Source organism: Columba livia, chromosome 33 (assembly GCF_036013475.1).
Source record: "Columba livia isolate bColLiv1 breed racing homer chromosome 33, bColLiv1.pat.W.v2, whole genome shotgun sequence".
NCBI classification, from domain to species: domain Eukaryota; kingdom Metazoa; phylum Chordata; class Aves; order Columbiformes; family Columbidae; genus Columba; species Columba livia.
This window is the reverse complement of record NC_088634.1, coordinates 513,378-533,408: the sequence shown is the minus strand read 5'-3', so window position 1 is coordinate 533,408 and position 20,031 is coordinate 513,378. Positions and strand designations below refer to the sequence as shown.

The 20,031-nt window shown below is 63.8% G+C and overlaps 1 protein-coding gene across 1 annotated transcript in view; it reads left to right on the top strand.

The window, feature by feature from the left end:
• The window catches only part of NEURL4 (neuralized E3 ubiquitin protein ligase 4), a 45,677-nt gene that overhangs the window by 24,877 nt on the left and 769 nt on the right, over positions 1–20,031 (top strand). The window contains exons 8-14 of the mRNA XM_065044184.1: positions 785–947; positions 4,093–4,330; positions 6,996–7,072; positions 7,169–7,247; positions 8,874–9,043; positions 13,990–14,118; positions 18,431–18,714. Of these exons, the coding sequence (XP_064900256.1) occupies positions 785–947; positions 4,093–4,330; positions 6,996–7,072; positions 7,169–7,247; positions 8,874–9,043; positions 13,990–14,118; positions 18,431–18,714 (1,140 nt within the window). The remainder of the gene's footprint in view (positions 1–784; positions 948–4,092; positions 4,331–6,995; positions 7,073–7,168; positions 7,248–8,873; positions 9,044–13,989; positions 14,119–18,430; positions 18,715–20,031) is intronic.

The window sequence follows — 20,031 nt, the reverse complement described above, 5'->3', positions numbered from 1 at the left end:
ACCAATGGGTGGGTCTATGACCCTTGGGGACACCAGGGGGTGGATCTATGACCCTTGGGGCCACCAAGGGTTGAGTTTGGGGCCACCAATGGTTGGATCTATGACCCTTGGGGACACCAAGGGTTGGATCTCCGACCCTTGGGGACATTGGGGTTGACTTTGGGGCCACCAATGGGTGGATCTATCACCCTTGGGGACACCAATGGCTGGATCTATGACCCTTTGGGCCACCAAGGGTTGGATCTATGACCCTTGGGGCCACCAATGGGTGGATCTATGACCCTTGGGGCCACCAATGGGTGGATCTATGTCCCTTGGGGCCACCAATGGCTGGATCTATGACCCTTGGGGCCACCAAGGGTTGAGTTTGGGGCTACCAAGGGTTGGATCTATGACCCTTGGGGCCACCAATGGCTGGATCTATGACCCTTGGGGCCACCAAGGGTTGGATCTCCGACCTTTGGGGACATTGGGGTTGACTTTGGGGACACCAATGGGTGGATCTATGACCCTTGGGGCCACCAAGGGTTGATTTGGGGCTACCAAGGGTTGGATCTATGACCCTTAGGGCCACCAATGGGTGGGTCTATGACCCTTGGGGCCACCAAGGGTTGGATCTATGACCCTTGGGGCCACCAATGGATGGATCTATGACCCTTGGGGCCACCAAGGGTTGGATCTATGACCCTTGGGGCCACCAATGGCTGGATCTATGACCCTTGGGGCCACCAAGGGTTGGATCTATGACCCTTGGGGACACGGTGTCCGTTGTCATTGTCCCCAGGCGGGGGACACGGTGGGCGTGCTGCGCCGGGACGACGGGACGCTCCATTTCTTCGTGAACGGGGTGGCCCAGGGACCCGCCGCCTGGAACGTCCCCCCCAACGTGTTCGCCGTGGTGGATCTGTACGGGCAGGCGGCGCAGGCCACCATCCTGGAGGAGGGCGGTGAGGGGACATTGGGGACACTTGAGGACATTGGGGACATTGGGGACACTTGGGGACATCAGTGGGGAGACATAGGGTGGGAACAGGGGGAAGTTTGGGGAGGGTTGGGGACACCAGAGTTGGGTTTGGGGACATTGTGGGGTGGGTTTGGGGGCACTTGTGGACATTTGGGGACACTTGGGGACATTGGGGACACTTGGGGACACTTGGGACATCACCGGGGAGACACAGGGAGGGAACAGGGGGAGGTTTGGGGGGGCTTGGGGACATCAGAGTTGGGTTTGGGGACATTCTGGGGTGGGTTTGGGGACACCAGGGAGTGGGTTTGGGGACACTTGGGACATTTGGGGACACTTGGGGACATTGGGGACACTTGGGGACATCAGCGGGGAGACACAGGGAGGGAACAGGGGGAGGTTTGGGGGGGCTTGGGGACATCAGAGTTGGGTTTGGGGACACTGGGGACATCAAGGGGTGGGTTTGGGGACATTGGAGACATCAGGGGGTGGGTTTGGAGACCTTGGGGACATTTGGGGACATTGGGGACACTTGGGGACATCACTGGGGAGACATAGGGTGGGAACAGGGGGAGGTTTGGGGGGGCTTGGGGACATCAGAGTTGGGTTTGGGGACATTCTGGGGTGGGTTTGGGGACACCAGGGAGTGGGTTTGGGGACATTGGGGACACTTGGGGACATTTGGGGACATTGGGGACACTTGGGGACATCACTGGGAGACACAGGGTGGGAGCAGGGGGAGGTTTGGGGGGGCTTGGGGACACCTGAGTTGGGTTTGGGGACATTGTGGGGTGGGTTTGGGGGCACTTGTGGACATTTGGGGACACTTGGGGACATTGGGGACACTTGGGGACACTTGGGACATCACTGGGGAGACACAGGGAGGGAACAGGGGGAGGTTTGGGGGGGCTTGGGGACATCAGGGGGTGGGTTTGGGGACATTGGAGACATCAGGGGGTGGGTTTGGGGACATTGGGGACACTTGGGGACATTGGGGACACTTGGGGACATCAGCAGAGACACGTAGGGTGGGAACAGGGGGAGGTTTGGGGGGGGTTGGGGACATCAGAGTTGGGTTTGGGGACATTCTGGGGTGGGTTTGGGGACACCAGGGAGTGGGTTTGGGGACACTTGGGACATTTGGGGACACTTGGGGACATTGGGGACACTTGGGGACATCAGCGGGGAGACACAGGGAGGGAACAGGGGGAGGTTTGGGGGGGCTTGGGGACATCAGAGTTGGGTTTGGGGACACTGGAGACATCAGGGGGTGGGTTTGTAGACATTGGGGACACTTGGGGACATTGGGGACACTTGGGGACATCAGCAGAGACACGTAGGGTGGGAACAGGGGGAGGTTTGGGGGGGGTTGGGGACATCAGAGTTGGGTTTGGGGACATTCTGGGGTGGGTTTGGGGGCACTTGGGGACATTTGGGGACACTTGGGGACATTGGGGACATTGGGGACACTTGGGGACATCACTGGGGAGACATAGGGTGGGAACAGGGGGAGGTTTGGGGGGGCTTGGGGACATCAGAGTTGGGTTTGGGGACATTCTGGGGTGGGTTTGGGGACACCAGGGAGTGGGTTTGTGGACACTTGGGACATTTGGGGACACTTGGGGACATTGGGGACACTTGGGGACATTGGGGACACTTGGGGACATCACTGGGGAGACACAGGGTGGGAACAGGGGGAGGTTTGGGGGGGCTTGGGGACATCAGAGTTGGGTTTGGGGACACTGGGGACATCAAGGGGTGGGTTTGGGGACATTGGAGACATCAGGGGGTGGGTTTGGAGACATTGGGGACACTTGGGGACATTTGGGGACATTGGGGACACTTGGGGACATCACTGGGGAGACAAAGGGTGGGAACAGGGGGAGGTTTAGGGACATTGGGGACATCAGAGTTGGGTCTGGGGACATGAGGGGGTGGCTTTGGGGACACTTGGGGACACTTGGGACATCACCGGGGAGACACAGGGAGGGAACAGGGCGAGGTTTGGGGACATTGGGGACATCAGAGTTGGGCTTGGGGACACTTGGGGACACTTGGGGACACTTGGGACATCACTGGGGAGACATAGGGAGGGAACAGGGGGAGGTTTGGGGGGGCTTGGGGACATCAGAGTTGGGTTTGGGGACACTTGGGGACATTGGGGACACTTGGGGACATCACTGGGGAGACACAGGGAGGGAACGGGGGAGGTTTGGGGACATTGGGGACATCAGAGTTGGGTTTGGGGACACTTGGGGACATCACCGGGGAGACACAGGGAGGGAACAGGGCGAGGTTTGGGGGGGCTTGGGGACATCAGAGTTGGGTTTGGGGACACTTGGGGACATTGGGGACACTTGGGGACATCACTCGGGAGAAATAGGGAGGGAACGGGGGGAGGTTTGGGGACATTGGGGACATCAGAGTTGGGTTTGGGGACACTTGGGGACATTGGGGACACTTGGGGACATCACTGGGGAGACACAGGGAGGGATCAGGGGGAGGTTTGGGGCCACCATGGGTGTCTTTGGGGACATTGGGGACATTGGGGACACTGGGGGACATCAGCAGAGACACGTAGGGTGGGAACAGGGGGAGGTTTGGGGACATTGGGGACATCAGAGTTGGGTTTGGGGACACTTGGGGACATTGGGGACACTTGGGGACATCACTGGGGAGTCATAGGGAGGGAACAGGGGGAGGTTTGGGGACATTGGGGACATCAGAGTTGGGTTTGGGGACACTTGGGGACATTGGGGACACTTGGGGACATCACTGGGGAGACACAGGGAGGGAACAGGGGGAGGTTTGGGGACATTGGGGACATCAGAGTTGGGTTTGGGGACACTTGGGGACATTGGGGACACTTGGGGACATTGGGGACACTTGGGGACATCACTGGGGAGACACAGGGAGGGAACAGGGGGAGGTTTGGGGGGGCTTGGGGACATCAGAGTTGGGTTTGGGGACACTTGGGGACATTGGGGACACTTGGGGACATCACTGGGGAGACACAGGGAGGGAATGGGGGGAGGTTTGGGGCCACCATGGGTGTCTTTGGGGACACTTGGGGACATCGCGGTGCCTTGGGTGCCACTTGTGTCCCTTCCCCTCCTCCCGTCCCCAAGCAGAGGTGACACCCCTATCGGGCGACGACGCCGACGGTGACACCCCGGGGTCCCCCGAAAGCGTCCCCAGCGGGTCCTCACCCCCCCCGTCGGGTTCGGGGACGTCCCCGTGTCCCCAAGGTGACCTGCGGTTCCACCGGCGCCACGGCAGCAACGCCATCGTCACCAACGGCGGCCGCACCGCGCTGCGCCAGAACTGCCGCTCCGAGTTCAACGACGCCATCGTCATCTCCAACCGGTCAGGGGACAGCGGCGTCACCCAGTGTCACCTCCCCCCGCCACCCCGGGGATGTCCCCGGGGTCACCCGGGGTCACCCCAATGTCCCCAACTCCCTAGAGATGCGCCCATGAGGTCGATGGCGCCGTCGGCAGCGCCAATGGGCCATGGGGACAATGGGGACACCCAGTGTCACACCCCCCCAAATGTCACCAGGGGTCACCTAGAGTCACCTGAGGTCACCTGGGGTCATCCAGGGTCACCTCCCCCCCAACAGATGTCCCCGGGGTCACCCCAATGTCCCCAACCCCCTAGAGATGCGCCCATGAGGTCGATGACGCCGTCGGCAGCGCCAATGGGTCATGGGGACAATGGGGACACCCAATGTCACACCCCCCCCAAATGTCACCCAGTGTCACCAGGGGTCACCCAGTGTCACCTGGGGTCATCTGGGGTCATCCGGGGCCACCCAGTGTCACTAGGGGTCACCCCAATGTCCCCAACCCCCTAGAGATGCGCCCATGAGGTCGATGGCGCCGTTGGCAGCGCCAATGGGTCATGGGGACAATGGGGACACCCAGTGTCACACCCCCCCCAAATGTCACCCAGTGTCACCAGGGGTCACCCAGTGTCACCTGGGGTCATCTGGGGTCATCCAGGGTCACCCGGGGTCACCCCAATGTCCCCAACCCCCTAGAGATGCGCCCATGAGGTCGATGGCGCCGTCGGCACCGCCAATGGGTCATGGGGACAATGGGGACACCCAGTGTCACACCCCCCCCAAATGTCACCCAGTGTCACCCGGGGTCACCCAGTGTCACCTGGGGTCACCTGGGGTCATCCAGGGTCACCCGGGGTCACCCCAATGTCCCCAACCCCCTAGAGATGCGCCCATGAGGTCGATGGCGCCGTCGGCAGCGCCAATGGGTCATGGGGACAATGGGGACACCCAGTGTCACACCCCCCCCAAATGTCACCAGGAGTTACCTGGGGTCATCCAGGGTCATCCGGGGTCACCCAGTGTCACTTGAGGTCACCCCAATGTCCCCAACCCCCTAGAGATGCGCCCATGAGGTCGATGGCGCCGTCGGCAGCGCCAATGGGTCATGGGGACAATGGGGACACCCAGTGTCACACCCCCCCCAAATGTCACCAGGGGTCACCTGGGGTCATCCAGTGTCACCCGGGGTCACCCAGTGTCACTTGGGGTCACCCCAATGTCCCCAACCCCCTAGAGATGCGCCCATGCGGTCGATGTCGCCGTCGGCAGCGCCAATGGGTCATGGGGACAATGGGGACACCCAATGTCACACCCCCCCCAAATGTCACCAGGGGTCACCTAGAGTCACCTGGGGTCACCCAGTGTCACCTGGGGTCACTTGGGGTCATCCGGGGTCACCCCAATGTCCCCAACCCCCTAGAGATGCGCCCATGAGGTCGATGGCGCCGTCGGCAGCGCCAATGGGTCATGGGGACAATGAGGACACCCAGTGTCACACCCCCCCCAAATGTCACCCAGTGTCACCAGGGGTCACCCAGTGTCACCTGGGGTCATCTGGGGTCATCCGGGGCCACCCAGTGTCACTTGGGGTCACCCCGATGTCCCCAACCCCCTAGAGATGCGCCCATGAGGTCGATGGCGCCGTTGGCACCGCCAATGGGTCATGGGGACAATGGGGACACCCAGTGTCACACCCCCCCCAAATGTCACCAGGGGTCACCTAGAGTCACCTGGGGTCATCCAGTGTCATCCAGGGCCACTCAGGGTCACTTGGGGTCACCCCAATGTCCCCAACCCACTAGAGCTGTTCCCATGAGTCCAATGACACCCTTGTCATCTCCAACCCATCAGTGTCACCCCAAAGTGTCCCCCCCATGCCCCAAATGTCCCCATTGCCCCCAATGTCCCCATTGACCCCATTGACCCCAATGCCCCCAATGTCCCCAATGCCCCCAGTGTCCCCAATGTCCCCAGTGTCCCCATTGTCCCCAATGTCCCCAGTGTCCCCAATGTCCCCAATGTCCCCAATGTCCCCAGTGTCCCCAGTGTCCCCAATGTCCCCAGTGTCCCCAATGTCCCCAGTGTCCCCAATGTGCCCATTGTCCCCAATGTCCCCAATGTCCCCAATGTCCCCATTGACCCCAATGTCCCCAATGTCCCCAGTGTCCCCATTGACCCCAATGTCCCCAATGTCCCCAGTGTCCCCAATGTGCCCATTGTCCCCAATGTCCCCAATGTCCCCATTGACCCCAATGTCCCCAGTGTCCCCAATGTCCCCATTGTCCCCAATGTCCCCAGTGTCCCCATTGACCCCAATGTCCCCAGTGTCCCCAATGTCCCCAATGTCCCCATTGACCCCAATGTCCCCATTGTCCCCAGTGTCCCCAATGTCCCCAGTGTCCCCAATGTCCCCAGTGTCCCCAATGTCCCCAATGTCCCCAATGTCCCCAGTGTCCCCATTGACCCCAATGTCCCCATTGTCCCCAGTGTCCCCAATGTGCCCAATGTCCCCAATGTCCCCAATGTCCACAATGTCCACATTGCCCCGAATGTCCCCAATGTCCCCATTGCCCCCAATGACCCCAGTGCCCCCAATGTCCCCAGTGTCCCCAATGTCCCCAATGTCCCCAATGTCCCCATTGACCCCAATGTCCCCAGTGTCCCCAATGTCCCCAATGTCCCCAGGGCGCTGCGGGACGGCGAGCTCTTCGAGATCGTCATCCAGAAGATGGTCGATCGCTGGTCGGGCTCCATCGAGGCGGGTGAGGGGACACTTGGGGACACTTGGGGACACCCCGGTCCCGTCGCCGTGTCCCCTGCCCCCCGCCCCCCCCCCATGTCACCCGCTGTCCCCGCAGGTGTCACCGCCATCCGGCCCGAGGAGCTGGAGTTCCCCAACACCATGACGGACATTGACTACGACACCTGGATGCTCAGGTGAGGGACACTTGGGGACACTTGGGGACACCTCGGGCACCTGGGGTCACCTGAGGTCACCTTTGTCCCCAAGGGGCCATCATGGTCACCTGGGGACACCTCGGTCACTTGGGGACACCTGGGTCACCTGGGGACATCTGGGGACCCCTGAGGTCACTTGGGGTCACCTGAGGTCACCCCATGTCCCCTGATGTCCCCATGTCCCCCTGTCCCCATGTCCCCATATCCCCATTGTCCCCGTATCCCATGTCACCATATCCCATGTGCCCCTGTCCCCACGTCCCCATGTCCCCCTGTCCCCATATCCCCCTGTCCCCATGTCCCCATATCCCATGTCCCCATATCCCCATGTCCCCATGTCCCCATATCCCCCTGTCCCCATGTCCCCATATCCCATGTCCCCCTGTCCCCATGTCCCCATGTCCCCATATCCCCCTGTCCCCATGTCCCCCTGTCCCCATGTCCCCATGTCCCCATATCCCCCTGTCTCCATGTCCCCCTGTCCCCATATCCCCATGTCCCCATGTCCCCATGTCCCCCTGTCCCCATGTCCCCATATCCCCATATCCCCCTGTCTCCATGTCCCCCTGTCCCCATATCCCCCTGTCCCCATGTCCCCATATCCCATGTCCCCATATCCCCATGTCCCCATGTCCCCATGTCCCCCTGTCCCCATGTCCCCATGTCCCCATATCCCCATGTCCCCATGTCCCCATATCCCCCTGTCCCCATGTCCCCATATCCCCATGTCCCCATGTCCCCATATCCCCCTGTCTCCATGTCCCCCTGTCCCCATATCCCCCTGTCCCCATGTCCCCATATCCCATGTCCCCCTGTCCCCATATCCCCCTGTCCCCATGTCCCCATATCCCATGTCCCCCTGTCCCCATATCCCCCTGTCCCCATGTCCCCATATCCCCATGTCCCCATGTCCCCATATCCCCATGTCCCCATGTCCCCATATCCCCCTGTCCCCATGTCCCCCTGTCCCCATGTCCCCATATCCCCCTGTCCCCATGTCCCCATGTCCCATATCCCCATATCCCCCTGTCCCCCTGTCCCCATATCCCATGTCCCCATATCCCCCTGTCCCCATGTCCCCATGTCCCCATGTCCCCATATCCGCATGTCCCCATGTCCCCCTGTCCCCATATCCCCATGTCCCCATATCCCCATGTCCCCATGTCCCCATATCCCCCTGTCCCCATGTCCCCCTGTCCCCATATCCCAATGTCCCCCTGTCCCCATTTTCCCATGTCCCCCTGTCCCCATGTCCCCATATCCCCCTGTCCCCATGTCCCCCTGTCCCCATGTCCCCATATCCCCCTGTCCCCATGTCCCCATATCCCATGTCCCCATATCCCCCTGTCCCCATGTCCCCATGTCCCCCTGTCCCCATATCCCCATATCCCCATATCCCCACATCCCCATATCCCCCTGTCCCCATATCCCCCTGTCCCCATATCCCCATATCCCCATATCCCCACATCCCCATATCCCCCTGTCCCCATATCCCCATGTCCCCATATCCCCATATCCCCATGTCCCCATGTCCCATGTCCCCATATCCCATTGTCCCCCCGTCCCCGTCCCCCCGTCCCCGTCCCCACGTCCCTGTCCCCGCAGCGGCACGGCCATCATGCAGGACGGCAACACCATGCGCAACAACTACGGCTGCGACCTGGACGCGCTGGGCACGGGCTCGCGCATCGGCATGATGCGCACGGCGCGCGGCGACCTGCGCTACTTCATCAACGGCAGCGACCAGGGCGTGGCCTGCTCGGGGCTGCCCCCCGGTACGCCGCGCCGCCCCTTTAAGAGAAGGGGAGGGGGCAGACGAGGGGGCGGGGTCACCTGGAGGGGCTGGGAGTGGCCACAGCGCCATAGGGGATATAGGGAGTGGGAGGTGGGAATGGCCCTTTAAGAGATGGGGATGGGGAAGACAAGGGGGTGGAGTCAGGAAAGGGGGTGGAGTCAGGAAAGGGGGTGGAGTCAGGAAAGGGGGCGGGCTCAGCCAAGGGGGCGTGGTCAGACGGAGGGGCTGGGAGTGGCCACAGCGCCATAGGGGATATAGGGAGTGGGAGGTGGGATGGGCCTTTAAGAGGTGGGGATGGGGCAGACAAGGGGGCGGGGTCAGACAAGGGGGAGGAGTCAGCAAAGGGGGCGGGGTCAGCCAGAGGGGCGGGGTCGGTCAAGGGGGAGGGGCTGAGAAATGGCCACAGTGCCATAGGGGATATAGGGAGTGGGGGGTGGGATGGCCCTTTAAGAGATGGGGAGGGGTCAGACAAGGGGGTGGAGACAGCCAAGGGGGTGGAGTCAGCCAAGGGGGCGGGGTCAGCCAGGGGGGCTGGGAGTGGCCACAGCGCCATAGGGGATATAGGGAGTGGGAGGTGGGAATGGCCCTTTAAGAGATGGGGATGGGGAAGACAAGGGGGCGGGGTCAGACAAGGGGGAGGAGTCAGCCAAGGGGGCGGGGTCAGCCAGAGGGGCTGGGAGTGGCCACAGCGCCATAGGGGATATAGGGAGTGGGAGGTGGGATGGGCCTTTAAGAGATGGGGATGGGGAAGACAAGGGGGCGGGGTCAGACAAGGGGGAGGAGTCAGGCAAGGGGGTGGAATCAGGAAAGGGGGTGGGGTCCGACAAGGGGGCGTGGTCAGACGGAGGGGCTGGGAGTGGCCACAGCGCCATAGGGGATATAGGGAGTGGGGTGTAGGATGGCCCTTTAAGAGAAGGGGGTGGAGTCAGGCAAGGGGGTGGAGTCAGCCAAGGGGGCGGGGTCACCTGGAGGGGCTGGGAGTGGCCACAGCGCCATAGGGGATATAGGGAGTGGGGGGTGGGATGGGCCTTTAAGAGGTGGGGATGGGGAAGACAAGGGGGTGGAGGTGGAGTCAGCCAAGGGGGTGGAGTCAGCCAAGGGGGCGGGGTCCGACAAGGGGGCGGGGTCAGCCAGAGGGGCTGGGAGTGGCCACAGCGCCATAGGGGATATAGGGAGTGGGAGGTGGGAATGGCCCTTTAAGAGAAGGGGGTGGAGTCAGCCAAGGGGGTGGAGGTGGAGTCAGCCAAGGGGGTGGAGTCAGACAAGGGGGTGGAGTCAGCCAAGGGGGCGGGGTCAGCCAGGGGGGCTGGGAGTGGCCACAGCGCCATAGGGGATATAGGGAGTGGGAGGTGGGATGGCCCTTTAAGAGAAGGGGGTGGAGTCAGGAAAGGGGGTGGAGTCAGCCAAGGGGGCGGGGTCACCTGGAGGGGCTGGGAGTGGCCACAGCGCCATAGGGGATATAGGGAGTGGGAGGTGGGATGGGCCTTTAAGAGGTGGGGATGGGGAAGACAAGGGGGCGGGGTCAGACAAGGGGGTGGAGTCAGCCAAGGGGGTGGAGTCAGGAAAGGGGGCGGGGTCCGACAAGGGGGCTTGGTCAGACGGAGGGGCTGGGAGTGGCCACAGCGCCATAGGGGATATAGGGAGTGGGGTGTAGGATGGCCCTTTAAGAGAAGGGGGTGGAGTCAGCCAAGGGGGTGGAGTCAGCCAAGGGGGCGGGGTCAGCCAGAGGGGCTGGGAGTGGCCACAGCGCCATAGGGGATATAGGGAGTGGGGGGTGGGAATGGCCCTTTAAGAGATGGGGAGGGGTCAGACAAGGGGGTGGAGACAGCCAAGGGGGTGGAGTCAGCCAAGGGGGTGGAGTCAGCCAAGGGGGCGGGGTCAGCCAGAGGGGCTGGGAGTGGCCACAGCGCCATATGGGATATAGGGAGTGGGAGGTGGGATGGGCCTTTAAGAGATGGGGAGGGGTCAGCCAAGGGGGTGGAGATGGAGTCAGCCAAGGGGGTGGAGTCAGACAAAGGGGTGGAGTCAGCCAAGGGGGTGGGGTCACCTGGAGGGGCTGGGAGTGGCCACAGCGCCATAGGGGATATAGGGAGTGGGAGGTGGGAATGGCCCTTTAAGAGATGGGGAGGGGGAAGACAAGGGGGTGGAGACAGCCAAGGGGGTGGAGTCATGCAAGGGGGTGGAGTCAGGAAAGGGGGTGGAGTCAGCCAAGGGGGCGGGGTCAGCCAGAGGGGCTGGGAGTGGCCACAGCGCCATAGGGGATATAGGGAGTGGGGGGTGGGATGGGCCTTTAAGAGGTGGGGATGGGGAAGACAAGGGGGCGGGGTCAGACAAGGGGGAGGAGTCAGCCAAGGGGGCGGGGTCGGACGGAGGGGCTGGGAGTGGCCACAGCGCCATAGGGGATATAGGGAGTGGGGGGTGGGAATGGCCCTTTAAGAGAAGGGGGTGGAGTCAGCCAAGGGGGTGGAGGTGGAGTCAGCCAAGGGGGTGGAGTCTGCCAAGGGGGCGGGGTCACCCAGAGGGGCTGGGAGTGGCCACAGCGCCATAGGGGATATAGGGAGTGGGAGCTGGGATGGCCCTTTAAGAGATGGGGATGGGGAAGACAAGGGGGCGGGGTCAGACAAGGGGGCGGGGTCACCTGGAGGGGCTGGGAGTGGCCACAGCGCCATAGGGGATATAGGGAGTGGGAGGTGGGAATGGCCCTTTAAGAGATGGGGAGGGGGAAGACAAGGGGGTGGAGACAGGCATAGGGGTGGAGTCAGGAAAGGGGGTGGAGTCAGCCAAGGGGGCGGGGTCACCTGGAGGGGCTGGGAGTGGCCACAGCGCCATAGGGGATATAGGGAGTAGGAGGTGGGAATGGTCCTTTAAGAGATGGGGAGGGGTCAGCCAAGGGGGCGGGGTCAGACAAGGGAGTGGAGTCAGGAAAGGGTGTGGAATCAGGAAAGGGGGCGGGGTCCGACAAGGGGGCGTGGTCAGACGGAGGGGTTGGGAGTGGCCACAGCGCCATAGGGGATATAGGGAGTGGGGTGTAGGATGGCACTTTAAGAGAAGGGGGTGGAGTCAGCCAAGGGGGTGGAGTCAGCCAAGGGGGCGGGGTCAGCCAGAGGGGCTGGGAGTGGCTACAGCGCCATAGGGGATATAGGGAGTGGGGGGTGGGATGGGCCTTTAAGAGGTGGGGATGGGGAAGACAAGGGGGCGGGGTCAGACAAGGGGGAGGAGTCAGCCAAGGGGGCGGGGTCGGACGGAGGGGCTGGGAGTGGCCACAGCGCCATAGGGGATATAGGGAGTGGGGGGTGGGAATGGCCCTTTAAGAGAAGGGGGTGGAGTCAGCCAAGGGGGTGGAGGTGGAGTCAGCCAAGGGGGTGGAGTCTGCCAAGGGGGCGGGGTCACCCAGAGGGGCTGGGAGTGGCCACAGCGCCATAGGGGATATAGGGAGTGGGGGGTGGGATGGGCCTTTAAGAGGTGGGGATGGGGAAGACAAGGGGGCGGGGTCAGACAAGGGGGTGGAGTCAGGAAAGGGGGCGGGGTCCGACAAGGGGGCGTGGTCAGCCAGATGGGCTGGGAGTGGCCACAGCGCCATATGGGATATAGGGAGTGGGAGGTGGGAATGGCCCTTTAACAGATGGGGAGGGGGAAGACATGGGGGTGGAGACAGCCAAGGGGGTGGAGTCATGCAAGGGGGTGGAGTCAGGCAAGGGGGTGGAGTCAGCCAAGGGGGCGGGGTCACCTGGAGGGGCTGGGAGTGGCCACAGCGCCATAGGGGACATAGGGGGTGGGGGGTGGAATGGGCCTTTAAGAGATAGGGAGGGGACAGCCAAGGGGGTGGAGGTGGAGTCAGCCAAGGGGGTGGAGTCAGCCAAGGGGGCGGGGTCAGCCAGAGGGGCTGGGAGTGGCCACAGCGCCATAGGGGATATAGGGAGTGGGAGGTGGGAATGGCCCTTTAAGAGATGGGGATGGGGAAGACAAGGGGGCGGGGTCAGACAAGGGGGAGGAGTCAGCAATGGGGACGGGGTCAGCCAGAGGGGCGGGGTCGGTCAAGGGGGAGGGGCTGAGAAATGGCCACAGTGCCATAGGGGATATAGGGAGTGGGGGGGGGGATGGCCCTTTAAGAGATGGGGAGGGGACAGACAAGGGGGTGGAGACAGCCAAGGGGGTGGAGTCAGACAAGGGGGTGGAGTCAGCCAAGGGGGCGGGGTCAGCCAGAGGGGCTGGGAGTGGCCACAGCGTCATAGGGGATATAGGGAGTGGGAGGTGGGATGGGCCTTAAAGAGGTGGGGATGGGGAAAGACAAGGGGGCGTGGTCAGCCAAAGGGGTGTGGTCAGTCAAGGGGGTGGGGCTGGGAGTGGCCACAGCGCCATAGGGGATATAGGGAGTGGGAGGTGGGATGGCCCTTTAAGAGAAGGGGAGGGGTCAGGCAAGGGGGCGGGGTCAGACAAGGGGGTGGAGTCAGGAAAGGGGGTGGAGTCAGCCAAGGGGGCGGGGTTGGGGAATGGTGGCACCCCTAGAGGGGAAATGGGGAGGGATGGTGGGGGGTGTGATGGCCCTTTAAAAGAAGGGGGGGGCTCCCTATGGCACCTGCTGAGGTGTCCACTGTCCCCATATCCCCATGTCCCCCTGTCCTCATGTCCCCATATCCCCATGTCCCCCTATCCCCATGTCCCCATGTCCCCATGTCCCCATGTCCCCATGTCCCCATATCCCCATGTCCCCCTATCCCCATGTCCCCATGTCCCCATGTCCCCATGTCCCCCTGTCCCCATGTCCCCCTGTCCCCATATCCCCCTGTCCCCATGTCCCCCTGTCCCCATGTCCCCATGTCCCCATGTCCCCATGTCCCCCTGTCCCCATGTCCCCATATCCCCATGTCCCCATATCCCCATGTCCCCCTGTCCCCATGTCCCCATGTCCCCTGTCCCTGTCCCCAGAGGTGTACGCGGTGGTCGATCTGTACGGTCAGTGTGTCCAGGTGTCCCTCACCGGCGCCACCGGCCCCGTTGACAACAGCCAGGCCCCCGCCACCGTCACCGAGAAGCCGTGTCCCCTCCCCTCGCCAGGTACGGACGGGACTGGGGACATGGGGATATGGGGACAGGGGGACATGGGGATATGGGGATATGGGGACATGGGGACAGGGGGATATGGGGACATGGGGATATGGGGACATGGGGACAGGGGGACATGGGGACATTGGGACAAGGGGACAGGGGGACATGGGGACATGGGGATATGGGGACATGGGGACATGGGGACATGGGGACATGGGGACATGGGGATATGGGGATATGGGGACATGGGGACAGGGGGACAGGGGGACATGGGGACATGGGGATATGGGGACATGGGGACATGGGGACATGGGGATATGGGGACATGGGGATATGGGGACATGGGGATATGGGGACAGGGGGACATGGGGACATGGGGACAGGGGGACATGGGGACATGGGGATATGGGGACATGGGGACATGGGGACATGGGGATATGGGGACATGGGGATATGGGGACAGGGGGATATGGGGACATGGGGACATGGGGATATGGGGACATGGGGACGGGGGGATATGGGGACATGGGGACATGGGGACAGGGGGACAGGGGGATATGGGGACATGGGGATATGGGGACATGGGGATATGGGGACATGGGGACATGGGGACAAGGGGACATGGGGACAGGGGGATATGGGGATATGGGGACATGGGGACATTGGGACATGGGGACATGGGGACATGGGGACATGGGGACATTGGGGGAACATGGGGGGCACTGGTGTCCCCAGGGCTGAGGGGAGGGGGGTGGGGTGTCACCCCCCATGTGACATGTCCCCTCCCCGCAACAAGACCCCTCCCATGTCACATATGTCTTGCCCCCCCACCCCCCCATCCCCATGGCCCCCTTGGCCATACCCCCATATGGCCACGCCCCCCTTTTGGCCACGCCCCCACTGACTCCGCCCCTTCCCTCCTAGCTCCTATGGCCATATATGGCCCTTGTGCCCCCCACAATGTCCCCCCCACTGGTTCCCTGCCCCCCTTTGGCCACACCCCCTTTGACCACACCCCCTTGGCCACGCCCCCTTTTAAGCCACGCCCCCACCCCTTCCCTCCCAGCCCCTATGACCATATATGGCCCTTGTGCCCCCCACAATGGTTCCCTGCCCCCCTTGGCCACACCCCCCATTGACCACCGCCTCTTGACCACACCCCCATTGGCCACGCCCCCTTTTGACCACGCCCCCCCCCCGACCCCACCCCTTCCATCCCAGCCCCTATGACCATATCCCCCCACCTTTTCTCTCCCCCCTTGGCCACACCTCCCCTTGGCCACACCCCCTTGGCCATGCCCCCTTTTAGCCACGCCCCCTCTGACTCCGCCCCCTCCGCCACAGCCCCCGGGCCGTGCCAGCGCTTCCAGGGGCGCTGCGGCACCCCTTGGCCACACCCCCCTTGGCCACTCCCTCTTTTGGCCACGCCCCCACTGACTCCGCCCCTTCCCTCCTAGCCTCTATGACCATATATGGCCCTTGTGCCCCCCATAATATCCCTGCACTGGTTCCCTGCCCCAACTTGGCCACACCCCCTTTGACCACACCCACACGACCACGCCCTCTTTTAAACCACGTCCCCACCCCTTCCCTCCCAGCCCCTATGACCATATATGGCCCTTGTGCCCCCCACAATGGTTCCCTGCCCCCCTTGGCCACACCCCCCTTTGACCACACCCCCATTGAGCACACCCCCATGACCACGCCCCCTTTGAAGCCACGCCCCCCCATGACCCCACCCCTTCCCTCCCAGCCCCTATGACCATATCCCCCCACCTTTTCTCTCCCCCATGGCCACACCTCCCCTTGGCCACACCCCCCTTGGCCACGCCCCCTTTTGGCCACGCCCCCTCTGACTCCGCCCCCTCCTCCGCAGCCCCCGGGCCGTGCCAGCACTTCCAGGGGCACTGCGGCATCCCTTGGCCACACCCCTGGCCACGCCCCCTTTTAGCCACGCCTCCTTTAGCCACGCCCCCTCTGACTCCGCCCCTTCCCTCCTAGCCCCTATGGCCATATATGGCCCTTGTGCCCCCCACAATGTCACCCCACTGGTTCCCTGCCCCCCCTTGGCCACACCCCCTTTGACCACACCCCTTGGCCACGCCCCCTTTTAAGCCACGCCCCCACCCCTTCCCTCCCAGCCCCTATGACCATATATGGCCCTTGTGCCCCCCACAATGGTTCCCTGCCCCCCTTGGCCACACCCCCCTTTGACCACACCCCCATTGAGCACACCCCCATGACCACGCCCCCTTTTAAGCCACGCCCCCCCATGACCCCACCCCTTCCCTCCCAGCCCCTTTGACAATATCCCCCCACCTTTTCTCGCCCCCTTGGCCACACCTCCCCTTGGCCACACCCCCTTTGGCCACGCCCCCTTTTGACCACGCCCCCTCTGACTCCGCCCCCTCTGCCGCAGCCCCCGGGCCGTGCCAGCGCTTCCACGGGCGCTGCGGCATCCCTTGGCCACACCCCCTTGGCCACTCCCCCTTTTAGCCACGCCCCCACTGACTCCGCCCCTTCCCTCCTAGCCCGTATGGCCATATATGGCCCTTGTGCCGCCCACAATGTCCCCCCCACTGGTTCCCTGCCCCCCCTTGGCCACACCCCCCTTTGACCACACCCCCTTGACCACACCCCCATTGGCCACGCCCCCTTTTGACCACGCCCCCACCCCGACCCCACCCCTTCCCTCCCAGCCCCTATGACCATATCCCCCCACCTTTTCTCTCCCCCCTTGGCCACACCTCCCCTTGGCCACACCCCCCTTTGCCACGCCCCCTTTTAGCCACGCCCCCTCTGACTCCGCCCCCTCCGCCGCAGCCCCCGGGCTGTGCCAGCGCTTCCAGGGGTGCTGCAGCACCCCTTGGCCACACCCCCCTTGGCCACTCCCCCTTTTAGCCACGCCCCCACTGACTCCGCCCCTTCCCTCCTAGCCCGTATGGCCATATATGGCCCTTGTGCCCCCCACAATGTCCCCCCACTGGTTCCCTGCCCCCCCTTGGCCACACCCCCTTTGACCACACCCCAATGACCACGCCCCCTTTTAAACCACGCCCCCCCCATGACCCTACCCCTTCCCTCCCAGCCCCTTTGACCATATCCCCCCCACCTTTTCTCACCCCCCTTGGCCACACCTCCCCTTGGCCACACCCCCTTTGGCCACGCCCCCTTTTGGCCACGCCCCCTCTGACTCCGCCCCCTCCGCCGCAGCCCCCGGGCTGTGCCAGCGCTTCCAGGGATGCTGCGGCACCCCTTGGCCACACCCCCTTTGGCCTCTCCCCCTTTTGGCCACACCCCCACTGACTCCGCCTCTTCCCTCCTAGCCCCTATGGCCATATATGGCCCTTGTGCCCCCCACAATGTCCCCCCCACTGGTTCCCTGCCCCCCCTTGGCCACACCCCCTTTGACCCCACCCCCATGACCACGCCCCCTTTTAAGCCACGCCCCCCCCATGACCCTACCCCTTCCCTCCCAGCCCCTATGACCATATCCCCCCACCTTTTCTCTCCCCCCTTGGCCACACCTCCCCTTGGCCACACCCCCCTTCGCCACTCCCCCTTTTGGCCACGCCCTCTCTGACTCCGCCCCTTCCCTCCTAGCTCCTATGGCCATATATGGCCCTTGTGCCCCCCACAATGTCCCCCCCACTGGTTCCCTGCCCCCCCTTGGCCACACCCCCTTTGACCACACCCCTTGGCCACGCCCCCTTTTAAGCCACGCCCCCACCCCTTCCCTCCCAGCCCCTATGACCATATATGGCCCTTGTGCCCCCCACAATGGTTCCCTGCCCCCCTTGGCCACACCCCCCATTGACCACACCCCCTTGGCCACACCCCCATTGGCCACGCCCCCTTTTAAGCCACGCCCCCCCCCCATGACCCTACCCCTTCCCTCCCAGCCCCTTTGACCATATCCCCCCCACCTTTTCTCACCCCCCTGGCCACACCTCCCCTTGGCCACACCCCCTTTCGCCACTCCCCCTTTTGGCCACGCCCTCTCTGACTCCGCCCCTTCCCTCCTAGCCCCTATGGCCATATATGGCCCTTGTGCCCCCCACAATGTCCCCCCACTGGTTCCCTGCCCCCCCTTGGCCACACCCCCCTTTGACCACACCCCCATTGAGCACACCCCCACGACCACGCCCCCTTTTAAGCCACGCCCCCCTCCCCATGACCCTACCCCTTCCCTCCCAGCCCCTATGACCATATCCCCCCACCTTTTCTCACCCCCCTGGCCACACCTCCCATTGGCCACACCCCCCCTTGGCCACGCCCCCTTTTAGCCACGCCCCCTCTGACTCCGCCCCCTCCTCCGCAGCCCCCGGGCCGTGCCAGCGCTTCCACGGGCGCTGCGGGCAGAACGTGGCGCTGGGCGCCGAGGGGCTGGGGGCGGCGCGCGTGTCCGGATACAACCACGGGCTGGTGTTCAGCCGCTCCCACCTGCGGCCCGGAGAGCTCTTCGAGGTGGGCGGGGACACGGGGACACGCCCACTGTGTGGGGGGAGGGGGCGGGGTCACCCGAGGGGGCGGGGTCACAACCCCAGAGGGGAAATGGGGAGGGATGGTATGGGGTGTTATGGCCCTTTAAGAGAAGGGGGCGGAGTCAGACATGGGAGTGGAGACACCCGAAGGGTGGGGCCAGACAAGGGGGGGGCGGGGCTTGGGAATGGCCACACCCCCATAGGGGAAATGGGGAGGGATGGTGTGGGGTGCGATGGCCCTTTAAGAGAAGGGGGCGGGGTCAGACAAGGGGGTGGGGTAGGGCATAGCCACACCCCCATAGGGGAAATAGGGAGGGGTGGTGGGGGGTGTGATGGCCCTTTAAGAGAAGGGGGTGGGGTCGTCCAAGGGGCGGGGCTGGGGAATGGCCACACCCCCATAGGTGAAATGGGGAGGGATGGTGGGGGGTGCGATGGCCCTTTAAGAGAAGGGGGCGAGGACAAGGGGGCGGAGACACCAGGGGGCGGAGTCACCCGAGGGGTGGGGCCAGACTAGGGGGCGGGGCTGGGGATGGCCACACCCCTATAGGGGAAATGGGGAGGGATGGTGTGGGGTGCGATGGCCCTTTAAGAGAAGGGGGCGAGGACAAGGGGGCGGAGTCACCTGGGGTGGAGCCACCCGAGGGGTGGGGCCAGACTAGGGGGCGGGGCTGGGGAAGACCACACCCCCATAGGGGAAATGGGGAGGGATGGTATGGGGTGTGATGGCCCTTTAAGAGAAGGGGCGGGGTCAAACAAGGGGGAGGGGTTAGCTAAGGGGGTGGGATCATCCCAGGGGGCGGGGCTGGGGATGGCCACACCCCCATAGAGGAAATGGGGAGGGATGGTGTGGGGTGCGATGGCCCTTTAAGAGAAGGGGGCGGGGTCAGACAAGAGGGTGGGGTAGGGCATAGCCACACCCCCATAGGGGAAATGGGGAGGGGTGGTGGGGGGTGTGATGGCCCTTTAAGAGAAGGGGGTGGGGTCGTCCAAGGGGCGGGGCTGGGGAATGGCCACACCCCCATAGGGGAAATGGGGAGGGATGGTGTGGGGTGCGATGGCCCTTTAAGAGAAGGGGGCGGGGTCGGACAAAGGGGCGGAGACACCTGGGAGACACCCCTCTCTAAGCCCCGCCCCCTGGCTCCTCCCCCATTAACCCCAGTTAGAACCTGAATGGGGGTGGGGTGGGGTGTCACATGGGGGTGGAGCCTTGCGTAGCCCCGCCCCCTCTCTATGCCCCGCCCCCCGGCTCCTCCCACTTTAACCCCAGTTAGAACCTGAATGGGGGGGGTGGGGTGGGGTGTCATGGGGGTGGAGCCTTGCGTAGCCCCTCCCCCCCCTCTATGCCCCGCCCCCGGCTCCTCCCCCTTAAACCCCAGTTAGAACCTGAATGGGGGGGGCTCACGGGCGGAGCCTTGCATAGCCTCGCCCCCTTCTCTAA